Source organism: Acipenser ruthenus, chromosome 50 (genome assembly GCF_902713425.1).
Source record: "Acipenser ruthenus chromosome 50, fAciRut3.2 maternal haplotype, whole genome shotgun sequence".
NCBI lineage: Eukaryota > Metazoa > Chordata > Actinopteri > Acipenseriformes > Acipenseridae > Acipenser > Acipenser ruthenus.
Genome location: NC_081238.1, coordinates 547,549 through 562,976, shown reverse-complemented (window position 1 = coordinate 562,976; position 15,428 = coordinate 547,549). Strand labels below are relative to the sequence as shown.

Sequence of the window (15,428 nt, the reverse complement as noted above, 5' to 3'; positions counted from 1 at the left end):
ATTGTCAGTGTTGCCTTTTCTCTGTGTTAGAAACTCACACTAGCCCTGCTGCTGCTGCTGCTGCACCCAGTCCTGGGGTTCAGAGCTCCCCTCAATGAAGTCTGTTATTATTATTAATATTGAAATGATCAGGAGCCAGGAGTTTGAGCAGGGTTACAAACTCACACTAGCCCTGCTGCTGCTGCTGCACCCAGTCCTGCTGCACCCAGTCCTGGGGTTCAGAGCTCCCCTCAATGAAATCTATTCAGAGAACCACTGATAACATTGCAAGTGCAAAAACTAAGTACTGAACTATCACTCAGTTCTCATGCACAACATCTATGACCTACCCATGCTTTGAAAAGTCTCTCCCCACCTCTCTATGCCTCTAGTCAGCACACGGGACCCTAAACCCTACTGCCAATGACATGGAGGTCCAGCAAAGCGTCAACAGCCAGCCTCTCATCCCGGGAGCAGCTCTGTCCAGCGGACCCCGTCTCAGACTCGTCTCTGTCCAAGCTGGTCTCCACGACGTCATCCCCGCTCGCTGTGCTCCTGTTCAGATATGACCTGTGTCCCTCCTCACCCAAGCCTGCCAACACCGAACCACAATCCTGGTGCCAGCCTTCACCCAACTGGCTACACGGAGGAGCCTCCAGCGACCCCGGTGCCAAGCGGTCTGGCCCACCCAGGTCCATTCTATCGGGCTCTCCCAACTTCGGCTCTAGACTGCGGGGCCAATCGCCCTCCTGCGGTTTGATCCGATCCCCTCCTTGGACGCAGAGTCTCCCCAATGCTTCCCGGTCTTCGGTAAGTGGGACTCTAAACCCAGCTGCCAAAGACACGACGGTCTGTCGCCTCGGGCTGTCCTCTGGCTCCCCTTTCACAAGCTCCAGCAAGGCTTGTGCCACGTCCATCTCTGGCTTGGGTCTCCGCTTTGCCGCCGGCTGAAGTCCAGGTTCTCCTGCAGGAGCAGAGGAAGCGGCAGTCGGTTCTGGAACACTTACGGTGCAGAAGTTCCCCGGCTGTTCCCAGTCTCCGCTCTCAGCTCTAAGAGGGCTCCCGTCTCCGATACCCCCAGGCACGCTCTCTAAGGAGCTCCCCTCTCCCCTGCGCTCCAGGTGGGACAGCCGGAGCTCAAGGAGGGTGCTCACTGCTTGGTCCTCCTCTCTGGAGAGCTGGATTATCTCCACTCTCCTGTTTTCCGATGCCCCCTGCGGACGGTTCTGGTTCGGTGAGCCCAGGGTTCGGGGCGCGGTCCTGAACGGGTTCGAACCCGCAGCCTGGCAGACTGACATGATGGGGGGAGGTGTGTTCAGACGACAGCACTCGAGAACCTGCGCTGGGGGTGGGGGGTAAGACACCTATCAGTAAAAACAGAAACTCTCCTACGGGTTTGAGTAGGATTTGAAATACCTCCTTAATTAACGGATTTTCAGCACAATTAAAAATGGGTAGGTGGTGTGGGGGCAGCAGTACTGTTAATAGCACATTTTAAAAGCAGGATTTTAATAGTGTTTCAGTTCTTTCAGCCTATCTTCATAGCTCAGTCTTTTCAAGCTCTGGGATTAGATCTAATAAAGGGACTTGTCTTGTAAACTAATTCAAGAATGCCTCTCGTTGTGGATTGCCCCGTTAACTGCCCCCCGCACCCCCCCGCCCCCATACCTCGAGCTGAGTCACAGTGTTGTAAACTCGACTTCCCGCAGGCTTCCAGGGGTCTGTGTAGTAGAAATCAGCAGGAGAAATGGGAGAGACTGGAGCGAGAAAACAACAAGGTTAGAATTAGTTATGATTGGAGCTAGGATTAGGGTTAGAGATAGGATAAGGGTAAGGGTTAGGGTTAGAGCTAGGGTCAGGGTTAGTGATAGGGTTGGAGCTAGGGTTGGGGTTAGGATGAGGGGATGAACAGATCATTTGCTTAATCAGACCTTCGTCATTGTTTTCAGCTCTTAAACAGTTGCTGATTTCAAGTTAGCTGTTTAAGTTAAGAAAACAAGTCAAAGGGTCTAATTAAGCAAACGATCAGTTCAATGAAGGGTCTGGATCAGTAATTGAGAGCTCAGCAGACACAGCAAGGGGTCCCCAGGACCGGGGCTGGGAACCCCTGCTCTAGAAGACCAAAAGCTGCTAGAGAAAGACGTCATTTCAATGAAAAATGTTTAAGTACCAGGAAAGCTTGTGGGGTCCCAGTGCTTCCGAGCCTCCAGGTTTGCCTGCATGGATCCGACGGCCACGTAGAGAGAATAGAAGGAAGGATGAGGGAGAGTCCGGCTGGAAAAGTTCTGGACCACTCCGGAGTATGCGCTCTGCTGGGGGGGGGGGGGGGGGGTGTTGAGATGGGCAAACGTTAATGAAGCAGGGGTCTCCCTTGGTTTATTTAGCAGACGCCTTTATCCAAGGTGACTTACAGAGACTAGGGCGTGTGAACTATGCATCAGCTGCAGAGTCACTTACAATTACGTCTCACCCGAAAGACGGAGCACAAGGAGGTTAAGTGACTTGCTCAGGGTCACACAATGAGTCAGGTGGGATTTGAACCGGGGACCTCCTGGTTACAAGCCCTTTTCTTTAACCACTGGACCACACAGCCTCCTATCGCGTGGTGTGCAGGATGAGGCACGCAGCGCAGGTTCGCGTCCTGGCTGTGAGAAGTCACCGGTCTTCTCTGGGGATTCTAGGGTGAGCGTTGCATTGGCTCTGACGCTCCCGCGGGTCAGGGAGGCAAAACTGACAGGGACTGTTTCTCCTCCTCATCACACTGCAGTGAACCCTACCGTCCAGGCGTCCAGTGAGCTCAGAGCGGACACCTGCAGGGCTGGCAGGTCGCTGACGTCCGCTCTCGAGCTCCTGGGTGTGGAAGAGGAAGCTGGCTCGGGCGTGGGATCGGAGGCTGCTGGACCCTCGGGTCTCCTGAGCAGCTGGTGGGGGGGGGGGATTGATGCAGTGAGTAGGAGGGGGGGAGCAATTGGGCATTCCAAATTGGGCGACAATCAGGGTGAAAATATTCATGGGAAACACAAAGATCGGATTTTAAAACAGAAGTTTCATACAGTATTTCACAGTGAACTTTGATAAGGAACGCAGGGCTGTCTCTGGCTGCTCACGCCTATTGGTCTACAGACTGGAGTTGAGTCTGACAATGGAGCTCCAATTAACTTTCCTAATTAATTAAGAAACGCGTCGACCGCAAAATCACCGTGCAAAGTTACTGTGGTGAAGTTTTACAAGGGCGCAGCTGGCAGGAATGGCAAAGCGGGGAGGTTACCTGCAGAGGGGGGCAGTGTGAGCCACGGTCTGTGCCCACCCGGTTTGAAAGCGCCGTCCTCTCAGGGCAGACTGACCAGGGCTGTTCGTTCATCGCGGTCTTGGGTTCGGGAGGTGTGGCAACTTGGAATGCCATCTTCAAGGTCCGGTTTTATTTATCATTCCACCTGCGTAGAAAACACATGGAAAGTTAATTTCAAGAATACAGCATTTCTATGATGAGGGGGGTTGCCCAAAATCTTTCACCCATGGGCTGGTATTTAAAAAATCTAATTTTACAAATTAAGCTATATATATAGAGACAGAGAGAGATTTTTTTTTACAATGTCACATTTTTCAATTTGTATCAGCTTTTCGTTGAGTATCTGGTTAACCACAAGTCGGTGTGCAATATGTTAACAAGGTAACATTATTCAGCAGGTTTCATTCGACTTTATGAAGCAGAATGAGTTCATTCTACAGGGAGATGCAAAACTTTTGGCCCCAGCTGTAGATCAATTAAAAAAAAAACATGCGTCTCGTAAATGATCTGTTAGTGTTACATTTGACTGAACAAATACTTTTTAAAAGGCGATATCCCCAAAGCACTGCACGATTTTCCATAGAGGGATTCCTATTCCCTGCAGCAGATTTTAATCAGAAATGCAATCTCCAGCACAGCTAGGGAAATATCTATAGAAAGCAAAACATGACAATTACAACTACACCATCCCAACTGCTGGGACAGCAAGAGCAAGTGTAGTAAAGCACAGTAAAAGCATGGTAAAGTGTAGTAAAGTGTAAGGAAGCATTGTAAAGCACAGAGAGGTGTGGTAAAGCATAGGGAAGCATTGTAAAGCACAGAGAGGTCTGGTAAAGCATAGGGAAGCATTGTAAAGCACAGAGAGGGATGGTAAAGCATAGGGAAGCATTGTAAAGCACAGAGAGGTGTGGTAAAGCATAGGGAAGCATTGTAAAGCGCAGAGAGGTCTGGTAAAGCATAGGGAAGCATTGTAAAGCACAGAGAGGTCTGGTAAAGCATAGGGAAGCATTGTAAAGCACAGAGAGGTCTGGTAAAGCATAGGGAAGCATTGTAAAGCACAGAGAGGTGTGGTAAAGCATAGGGAAGCATTGTAAAGCACAGAGGGGTCTGGTAAAGCATAGGGAAGCATTGTAAAGCACAGAGAGGTCTGGTAAAGCATATTAAAAAGCATGGTAAATACCATGACAGAAGAGTTGACAGTAATTATAAATAAGTTCACCTAGATATTAACACGGTATATTTGTCGTTTTCCAGTACAGCAAAATGACGTTTTGGTGCCAACGGTGCCTGTGTGGAAATAGAAAATAGAAAATAATGCGAATATTTTCCAGTCTATTTGAAAATATAACGCCATTAAACTACAACCCTTTTCACACATTAGCAGCATTCTAATATCTCCGGGTAGTCACACACAGCTTTCAATACAGTGTGTACGTTTTTATACAGGGGTAATTGTAAGCAATTGATACGCGCGTTTTACTGTTAACATTGTATTTAATTCGGTAACACTCGACATTTATCAAGATTTAATAAAGCAAACTAACACAGACTCGAACTGTCTTAACATATCGACGGCTCAACAAACAATATACTTGAAATGTATTTGCTTACGATTGTAAGTCGCCCTGGATAAGGGCGTCTGCTAAGAAATAAAAAATAATAATAATAATAATAATAATAATAATAATAATAATAATAAACACAAAAACAACAGCCGTGTTTGTTTTAATTAACCAGCAGGCACACTGCCTACGCTACCGTACCTGTTCATATTTCGTGTCAAGCGACGCGAATTTAAGGCAGTCACAGCCAGGGCGGGACAAATAAGTAAAAAAAAAAATAAGTTTTTTGTTTTTTTAGTTAGCAAAAAACGAAAAAAAAAATCTGTGCGTTGTGTTTTTGTCTTTCTGTGTTTGACGAGCGCGCTCGTCGTTTGTTCTGTTCTTTCCGAAACTCCGTCAGCGTCACGTGTTTGCAAACTTTTACACCACGTGATCGTTTCGGACCCTCGGCCACAAAAATGACTGAACGGATCCAGCTCTTTCAGCACCTTGTGGGCTCTACAGCTATATCCTAAAGTTTTGAATCATCACCCCGTAGAACGAACTAATTTTGATAGTCGAATGAAACCTGCTGAATAATGTTAGGTTTGTTTTTTAATTACAACAGACAGCTTTGTAGTATTTCATCTACTTAACGAAAAAATGACAGAAAATTGTACATTTCGAAATTATTATTTAGCAGACGCCCTTATCCAGGGCGACTTCCAATTGTCACAAGATATCACATTATTTTTACATACAATTCCCCATTTATACAGTTGGGTTTTTACTGGAGCAATCTAGGTAAAGTACCTTGCTCAAGGGTACAGCAGCAATGTCCCCCCACCTGGGATTGAACCCACGACCCTCCGGTCAAGAGTCCAGAGCCCTGACCACTACTCCACACTGCTGCCCCTAATTTGAAATCTAACATGAAGTACTATGGCTTCCAGTATAGACACCTAGATCGTTTTGTAGTTTGATTACATGATAAATAAAATATCTAAATTAGTTTTTTTTTTGTTTTGTTTTTTTAAAAGCTGTCTTAATCCTAAAATTATTGGTGATGCAAAACTTTTGGCCATAGCTAAATTAATAAAGAAATCGTGTTTACTTGAGGATCCGATTTAGCTGCTGGGATCCCACAGCACTTACTGGGCAGATCGGACTAGCACAGTAATTTAGAAACCATTCTCCCTTGAGAAACCATTCTCTCTAATCAAACAAACCAGGCATCTCAGAGCCCGCCCCCGCACCCCCCTGCTTCTAATGCGTTTGATAGACAGAACTCCCAGCCAATCAGAAGGCCGCCCGATAATTCATCCCTTCTCCCCTCGGAGATACACACCTGTTTGATGATTTAAAAAAACACACACTTAGCGAGAAACAGCATGTTTTCAAATTAAAGTGAACGGTTTAATAACAGGGCAAGCCACCTGACAGAAAAAAAGGCGGTCAGGGTTTGGGAATTGCAGGATACAGTATAAGAGTTTAGCATCCTGCCCTTATGAAATTATACGATGGATCACTCTGTATATTCGCATCCGCATTCGATTTTAACACTTCTAATTGTTATCTTGATGCTAAAAGTGATTAGTTTTTTTCGGTAGGATTTGGAAGCACTAATAGCTGTACAGTCAGGCTTTTAAATAAGAGTGGGTGCTGTACTTTTAGAATAAATATATATGTTGTTGTTTTTTTTTTACTAGAAGATAGTAATTATATAGAATTAAATTCTAACGTGGATACAGTAATCTCAAAAACAACCTATATTTATATAAGACTTTTCGTTTCGCCTATAACCATTAATACTGTATCGTTAAAACAGACAAAATAGTTAAGGAAAATTATATATATATATATATATATATATATATATATACATATACAAGGTCTGACTTTACTTCACTCTTAAGGGGAACTAAATTCATTCTCTTTATAGAATCAGTATTCTCCTAGCTACAGTAACTGCATTTATGTTCAAAGGTAATCAAAAACACCCCAAAGAGGGAAGCTATTTTTCCATTGTAGGCGGATTTTATACTTTTTGGAAACGTCAACCACATAGTTACTTAAACCAGCTGATTTAGCGGTGTTTAATTTTATTATCGGTACCTGAACATTGCCGAACCTAAACCGAATCCATATTAAGGTATTTTACTAGGAAACAAATACAATTACATCTAACTACTATGATATAAACAGATATTTTAATTGTTCTGAATAATATTCCTGTATACCTGAAAACGGTGCGGGTAAGTTTTATAAACATGCGTCAGGTATGAACAATAATTCTCCCGTATAGTTATTATTTATTGAGCGAGCGGTTAGTTTAAAACGTGCGGTATATTTGAGCAGCTAAACTTCCTTGAGAATGTACCGGCGAGGCGTGAGCTTCTTAGCGGCTTTCCTTCTTCAGCTCTGCCGGCCAGTGTGCAGCGCGGTTCAGCCCGGGTGTCGGCTTGGGAGCCTGCGTCGCGAAGGAGTGGTGGTGGAAGGGGATGTCATTATCGGGGGCACTTTCGGGGTTCACGAGAACAAGATGTTCCCAGAAATAAACTACACCCAGCAACCACAGCGAGCTCAGTGTCAAAGGTAAGCCGAGGACTCATAGCCCAAGTTAAAACACAACGTCTTAAATCACAGTGAAAGCATTGTAAAGCACAGAGAGGTCTGGTAAAGCATAGGGAAGCATTGTAAAGCACAGAGAGGTGTGGTAAAGCATAGGGAAGCATTGTAAAGCACAGAGAGGTATGGTAAAGCATAGGGAAGCATTGTAAAGCACAGAGAGGTCTGGTAAAGCATAGGGAAGCATTGTAAAGCACAGAGAGGTGTGGTAAAGCATAGGGAAGCATTGTAAAGAACAGAGAGGTCTGGTAAAGCATAGGGAAGCATTGTAAAGCACAGAGAGGTCTGGTAAAGCATAGGGAAGCATTGTAAAGCACAGAGAGGTCTGGTAAAGCATAGGGAAGCATTGTAAAGCACAGAGAGGTGTGGTAAAGCATAGGGAAGCATTGTAAAGCACAGAGAGGTGTGGTAAAGCATAGGGAAGCATTGTAAAGCACAGAGAGGTCTGGTAAAGCATAGGGAAGCATTGTAAAGCACAGAGAGGTCTGGTAAAGCATAGGGAAGCATTGTAAAGCACAGAGAGGTCTGGTAAAGCATAGGGAAGCATTGTAAAGCACAGATAGGTCTGGTAAAGCACAGGGAAGCATTGTAAAGCACAGAGAGGTCTGGTAAAGCATAGGGAAGCATTGTAAAGCAAAACGGCATCGCAGATTATGGTAAATGCATGTCAGTAACAAAAAATCTGTTTCCTCAATAGACTGACATGCTTTGAGCCAGTAACTTGCTTTGACCCAGAATACACTGGCCGAGGTGGAAAGACCCGGGAAGCGTAAGAGATATAGTGAGAACTGGGTGTAAAAACTGAACACTTTCTTTAGTTTAACGTAGCACCAGACACCATATTTAAAAACTGGAAATACGTCGTCACGGGAACGTGTTTCTTTCAAAACTGCAGCTGATAGAATTGAAAAGCAGGTAAGAGCTCTAGTTATTTTGCGAGCTGCGGTTACGTAACGCGGGTTCGACTGCAGTTTCAGCTTCCGGAATTACCGCTGGCTGCACGCCATGATTTTCGCCATCAAGCAAATCAACGAGAATCCGGAGTTGCTCCCCAACATCTCTCTGGGCTACGGACTCTACGACTCCTGTGATGTCATCCCCCGGGGGCTAGAGGGCGCTATGTGGCTGGTGTCGGGCCAGGACGAGCTGGTGCCTAACTACCGTTGCCACGACACCGCCCCTCTTGCTGCTATCGTCGGAGACAGTGCCTCGTCTGTGTCTATCCCCATGGCCAGGCTTCTGGGTCTGTATGGCTATCCACAGGTAGGTGGGGTGGAGAGGTGAAGGGGGGGTGGGGGGGGGGGGGGGGGGGGGTATTATTTGCATATTTCTTTTTAAAGGGATCTCTTGTGTGCGAGCCCCCTAGCATTCTCTGATTTAGTTTCTGCTTCGGTCCTTATTTACAAGGCTTACTAACTATTCCTGCAAAAAAATGCCCACTTTCTAAAAAGCTGAATCTCTGAAGTGGGATTTTACAAATGACCACCAGGGGGTGTCTCCCCTGGTAAAGGCACGGCCGCGTGGTGTGCAGAGGGGAGTCACACAGTCAGGGGAGCGCAGGGGTCGCCGAGGGTCTCCCCTGGTAAAGGCACGGCCGCGTGGTGTGCAGGGGGAGTCACACAGTCAGGGGGGCGCAGGGGTCCCCGAGGGTCTCCCCTGGTAAAGGCACGGCCGCGTGGTGTGCAGGGGGGAGTCACACAGTCAGGGGAGCGCAGGGGTCCCCGAGGGTCTTCCCTGGTAAACGCACGGCCGCGTGGTGTGCAGGGGGGAGTCACACAGTCAGGAGAGCGCAGGGGTCCCCGAGGGTCTCCCCTGGTAAAGGCACGGCCGCGTGGTGTGCAGGGGGGAGTCACACAGTCAGGGGAGCGCAGGGGTCCCCGAGGGTCTCCCCTGGTAAAGGCACGGCCGCGTGGTGTGCAGGGGGGAGTCACACAGTCAGGGGAGCGCAGGTTCCTGGCTGTGTCGATCTTTGCTGGGGATTCCACAGGCATCATTAGCTCTGGCGCTGGGTTAGAGAAGCAAAATCAGCAGTGACTGTTTCTGCTCACCGCGCTACAGCGACCCCTAGTGTCACACGGTGAGCTCAACACCTGCAGAACTGGCCTTTGTCCTCCAGGGGGCGGTAGCCCACATCCGCTGCGGAGTGTATAAACAGTCGATTGGGGATCTGATTATCCTCGCTGACCTGCAGTTCACCTGAGCTAATGTGGAGAATTTCTGGGGCAACTGTGAATCTCTATACAAAAATCACCTGGCACCTTTTGTTCAGGTGTTGCTGTTCAAACTGGATGCCGTTTCTTCTTGGCCTCTTCCTCTCCAGATCAGTTACTTTGCGACGGCTCCCACGCTCAGCAACAAGCGAGAGTTCCCCTCGTTCTTCCGCACGATCCCCAGCGACGCGGTGCAGGGGAAGGGGCTGGCGCGCCTCGCCTCGCGGCTCCGCTGGACCTGGGTCGGGGTGCTGACCGACGACGATGACTACGGCCAGGGCATCGCCAGGGAGTTCCAGCAGGAGGCGCTGCGGCTGGGGATCTGCGTGGAGTTCCTGGAGCTCGTCCCCATCCTCTACTCCCCCAGTCGCACGCAGCGCCTGGTCGAGGTCAGCTTGGAGCAGCGGGATTCATCCCCAGTCTTTTATTATTATTATTATTATTATTATTATTATTATTATTATTATTATTATTATTAATTAGTCATTTAGCAGATGCTTTGATCCAAAGTGACTTCCAGAGACCAGGGGGGTGAACTCTGCATCATCAACAACTGCAGCTGCTGCTGCTGCAGAGTCACTTCCAATAGGAGCTCGTTTGTTTTACATCTCATCCAGGGCACAAGGAGGTTAAGTGACTCGCTCAGGGTCACACATAGGGAGTGAATGAGTTGTATTACACAGATTGAGATGAGAATGCATTACAAGATATAATGTTTAAAACACACACACACACACACACACACACACAGACACACACACACACACAGACACACACACACACACACACACACACACACACGTATAGCTTTGCGATAACGTGTTTCTTTCAAAACTGCACATTTAATACCTGCACAGCTAATGAAACCAGCAAACCAGCCGAGCTCTGTGGAATGATTTTGTTAGCTAGAGTAATATAGGGTGTGGGTTTGGAAACCCATTCTTGCAGCAGTGTGGAGTAGTGGTTAGGGCTCTGGACTTTGACCAGAGGGTCATGGGTTCAATCCCAGGTGGGGGACACTGCTGCTGTACCCTTGAGCAAGGAACTTTACCTAGATTGCTCCAGTAAAAACCCAACTGTATAAACGGGTAATTGTATGTAAAAATAATGTGATATCTTCTAACAATTGTAAGTCACCCTGGCTAAGGGCATCTGCTAACAAAGAAATAAATAGTGTTCTCAGTGCATCAATTATGACCTGCCTGCTATTGGATTAGGTAATTGGTTGCTGATTGTGTCTTTAATATTTCATTCTGTTGTACCTGTTCTTGTGGCACGCACTGACCAGGTCATCAAACCCTCCACAGCCAAAGCCATCGCCGTCTTCTCCTGGAAAACCTACCTGTACCCAATCATGGAGGAGATCCATCGGCAGAACGTCACGGGGAAGACCTGGCTAGCCAGCGAGGCGTGGTCCACAGCCCAAGCCCTGTCTGACAACCGGGCCTTCGAGATGCTAACGGGGACTATCGGCTTCACCATTCACAGAGGGACCCTGCCTGGATTCAAGGACTACCTCCTCAGCGTCCATCCCTTCAGGAACCCCCAGGATATCTTCCTCAGGCTCTTCTGGGAGCAGGCTTTCGGGTGCAGTTGGCAGGGCGACGGAGCCGGGGTCAGGCTGTGCACCGGTAGTGAGGACCTGGCTGGTCTGAAGAACATCTTCCTGGATGTGTCGAGCCTGAGGCTCACCTATAACACCTACAATGCTGTGTACGCCGTCGCACAAGCCCTGCACGATCTGCAGGCCTGCTCCCCCGGGGAAGGGCCATTCGATGGTGGAGCCTGTGCCGACGTCAAGGATTTCGAACCCTGGCAGGTGAGGGGGGGGGGGGGGGGGGGGTGTGTCTCAAAGCGCAGTGGAAGCATTGCAGTAATGAAGCACAGCGATTCAAATGGCAAAGCCCACTTTCCACGGCTGCTGGGTTCAGTGCAGCAGCTGTGCTTGTGTCTCAGTCTCAGACATAAGAACATAAGAAAGTTTACAAACGAGAGGAGGCCCCATTCGGCCCATCTTGCTCGTTTGGTTGTTAGTAGCTTATTGATCCCAGAATCTCATCAAGCAGCTTCTTGAAGGATCCCAGGGTGTCAGCTTCAACAACATTACTGGGGGTTCCAGACCCTCACAATTCTCTGTGTAAAAAAGTGCCTCCTATTTTCTGTTCTGAATGCCCCTTTATCTAATCTCCATTTATGACCCCTGGTTTCTTTTTTTCAGTCAAAAAAGTCCCCTGGGTCGACATTGTCTATACCTTTTAGGATTTTGAATGCTTGAATCAGATCACAGCGTAGTCTTCTTTGTTCAAGACTGAATAGATTCAATTATTTTAGCCTGTCTGCATACGACATGCCTTTTAAACCCGGGATAATTCTGGTTGCTCTTTTTTGCACTCTTTCTAGAGCAGCAATATCCTTTTTGTAACGAGGTGACCAGAACTGAACACAATATTCTAGGTGAGGTCTTACTAATGCATTGTAAAGTTTTAACATTACTTCCCTTGATTTAAATTCAACACTTCTCACAATATATCCGAGCATCTTGTTAGCCTTTTTTATAGCTTCCCCACATTGTCTAGATGAAGATATTTCTGAGTCAACATAAGCTCCTGTGGGGATCACTGTGTCTCACTGCCTGTGTGTGTCTGCAGATCCTGCACTACCTGCGCAAGGTTCGATTCAAGAACCCGGAGGGAGAGGAGGTGTATTTCGACGAAAACGGCGACCCCCCCGCCCTCTACGACATCGTCAACTGGCAGCCCACCCCCGCCGGGGACATCCAGTACGTCAAAGTGGGCAGCTACGACTTCAGAGCTCCCCCAGGGCAGGAGCTCTTCCTCGACGAGAGCGCCATCGTGTGGCCCGGAGGTGAAATGCAGGTTGGATTTCAATCGTGTTCAGATTGCACGAGTAAAAGTTTTTGCCAACTTGTGTTTCTATTGAAATCTATTAATGAGCTTGTGATGTCATTTACAGCATAATGTAATGATCTGCTGTTCCTTTCTATTTAAACCTGCAGGTATCAAGTTGGAGGTCATTTCTGTTATGTTCATTTTATGTAAAGTGTTGAATTATTGGTTCATTTACTTTTTTCTTATCTGACAGGCAATTCTGTATTCTATTATATAACGCTCTTCCTGTCTCTCCTACATATCTAATTTTGTTACTTTATTTTGGGATTGGCTGACATTTCAAATACTGTGGATCAGAAATGGCTGGGGTCGTGCGCTGTAGGTCAACTTCACTGCAATGCTCTGATCCAGGTGACACAGCCAGGTGAACTGACCTACTGTAAGTGTACGTCCTGGGAGCGAGACATGAAATTCGAACCCGATTTAGTACCAGCTATTTTAAAATACCAAAACATGGGTCTGTTTCAAAACTGTGCATTCGAAGAAAAAAAAGGGTTTGTCAGCAGTGTTAAGTGATTTTGAATGTATCCGTAAACCGCACTTCCTAGGTCCCTCGCTCAGTGTGCAGTGAGAGCTGTCTCCCTGGCTGGCGGACAGCACTTTGCCGTGGACAGCCTGTCTGCTGCTTTGACTGCATCCCTTGTTCAGTGGGGGAGATCTCCAACCAAACAGGTGAGTGTGCGACGAGGCAAACACCTTAACCCAGATTTGGCTCATTTACCGTTCTGAGTGAAACGAGTGCAGAAACAGCTGCTTGGGTTTGTGACGATCGCTGCTTGTCTTAGACTCTGTGGAGAGGAGCGACCCACACAAACCGAAGCAGCGGTTTCTTCACTTAGAACCGTATCCAAATCAACCCCAATGCCCTCTCCTGTGGAGACCTCGATCCCAGCAATCATTTGGGGCAGCACTATCCCAGAGAGCCCCTCTTCTCATCCCTCTTCCTCTCCTGCTCCAGACTCCACAAAGTGCCTGCGCTGCCCGTCAGATCAGTGGTCCAACACGCGGCAGGACGCCTGCGTGCCCAGGCTGGTGGAGTTCCTGTCCTACGAGGAGCCCCTGGGCGCCAGCTTGGCATCCCTGGCAGTGCTGGCCTCCCTGCTGCCCGCCTCCGTCCTGGGGGTCTTCCTGCGCCACCGGCACTCGCCCATCGTGAAGGCCAACAACCGCCAGCTGAGCTACGTGCTGCTGGGCGCCCTGGCGCTGTGCCCGCTCTGCTCGCTCATCTTCATCGGGCGACCCTCGCCCGCCTCCTGCATGCTCCGCCAGACCGCCTTCGCCATCGTCTTCACCCTGGGCGTCTCCTGCGTTCTGGCCAAGACCCTCATGGTGGTCATTGCTTTTAAGGCTTCCATCCCGGGCAGTGGTCTGCGGAGGTGGGTGGGCTCCCGCCTGCCTAACACCGTCGCCTCCGTGGGGACCCTAGTCCAGGTGGGCATCTGTGGGGCGTGGCTGGGCTTGGCCTCCCCGTACCCCGAAAACAATACAACGTCCCACGTGGCCAGGATCGTCCTGGAGTGCAACGAGGGGTCGGCGCTGGCGTTCTGGTGCATGCTGGGATACATGGGCGTCCTGGCTAGCGTCAGCTTCGTGGTGGCGTTCCTGGCGAGGAGGCTGCCGGACAGCTTCAACGAGGCCAAGTTCATCACCTTCAGCATGCTGGTCTTCGTCAGCGTGTGGCTGTCCTTCATCCCAGCCTACATGAGCACGGGGGGGAAGTACATGGTGGCCGTGGAGATATTCGCCATTCTGTCGTCCAGCATGGGCCTCCTGGCTTGTATCTTCTTCCCCAAGTGTTACGTCATCTTGCTGAGGCCAGAGAGAAACACCCGGGACCACCTCATGGGAAAGGGGGCGGCCGCGGCCAGAAAGAACTGAGTCGTTGTGTCAATCAGGCCTGGCTTCAGTTAGAATTATACTTACAGCACTGTTTGCTGAAATTCCAATTCCAATTCCAATTCCAATTCCAATTCCAGTTCCAGTTCCAATTCCAGTTCCAATTCCAGTTCCAATGCTACTGCGTTCAATTACAATGACAGTTACAATGACGCTACAGTAATCGCATTGATACCAAGTAAAGGCAGATTTGAAGATCAATATATTGGAAGGGTTGCAATGAGCAGAAATCAATAAGGGAAATGTAAAAAGGCGATTCAAACGGCATTCACAGCTGTCCTTGGGTTGGCAAACTTGGCTTACCTGTATACATAAAGGTTTTGCTTTAAGATTTAGGGTTAATCTATTCTGGGCTGATCTTCCAAGCATATATATGCTTTCTATACTGTAATGTGTAAACAGTGCATTGAATGCATGCATGTATCCCCTCCTTGCTATACTGTAGCCACAGTATTTGTATGAATAAAAAATATATATCAAAAAATGATGTACCTAATTGATTACATTTTATTGAAAGATATGTAAAGTGACATCTAACAAAAAATGATTTCCAAAATCTTACCAGTTGTTGTCTTCCATTCATTATAATGGTCTGGGCAGTTGTGAAAGAAACACGTATTTTAAAATCTGGTACCACAGCGCAGTTCTAGAAATCTCTGTTTGCAAGACATGCTTTCAGGTAGCGTTGCGCTTCCTTGGCCCCACCCCTTCTTCCCTGCCACCAACCAGCTGCTTCCCCCTTTAGACTGACATGATTTCAGCCAGTAACATGCTTTGACCCAGAAGACACTGCGGTTATCATCACTTACCATTACTAGTCATTGGCCATTTATACAGCTGGGTTTTTACTGGAGCAATCTAGGTAAAGTACCTTGCTCAAGGGTACAGCAGCAGTGTCCCCCCACCTGGGATTGAACCCACAACCCTCCGGTCAAGAGTCCAGAGCCCTAACCATTACTCCTTTGATCCGTATGGT

At 48.0% G+C, this 15,428-nt stretch overlaps 2 protein-coding genes across 4 annotated transcripts; one reads left to right on the top strand and one right to left on the bottom strand.

Moving 5' to 3' along the window:
• Positions 1-15: 15 nt before the first annotated feature.
• On the bottom strand, positions 16-5,300 carry LOC131721963 (uncharacterized). 3 transcript variants are annotated; one of them, XM_059015385.1, is made up of 6 exons: positions 5,032-5,300; positions 4,488-4,555; positions 3,248-3,413; positions 2,150-2,291; positions 1,648-1,736; positions 16-1,316 (listed from the first exon to the last, which is right to left on the bottom strand). In XM_059015385.1, exons 3-6 carry the CDS (start codon positions 3,380-3,382, stop codon positions 387-389), a joined length of 1,296 nt encoding a protein of 431 aa, XP_058871368.1. In that variant the 5' UTR covers positions 3,383-3,413; positions 4,488-4,555; positions 5,032-5,300; the 3' UTR covers positions 16-386. The 3 variants fall into 3 exon arrangements, with proteins under 3 accessions (XP_058871368.1, XP_058871370.1, XP_058871369.1); XM_059015387.1 differs by having other exon boundaries at positions 2,150-2,288; XM_059015386.1 differs by lacking the exon at positions 4,488-4,555.
• A 1,883-nt stretch (positions 5,301-7,183) lies between these two features.
• On the top strand, positions 7,184-14,869 carry LOC117404517 (extracellular calcium-sensing receptor-like). The gene is made up of 7 exons (XM_034007384.3): positions 7,184-7,404; positions 8,409-8,700; positions 9,758-10,036; positions 10,936-11,466; positions 12,296-12,523; positions 13,105-13,228; positions 13,515-14,869. Exons 1-7 carry the CDS (start codon positions 7,184-7,186, stop codon positions 14,432-14,434), a joined length of 2,595 nt encoding a protein of 864 aa, XP_033863275.3. The 3' UTR covers positions 14,435-14,869.
• Positions 14,870-15,428: the final 559 nt, after the last annotated feature.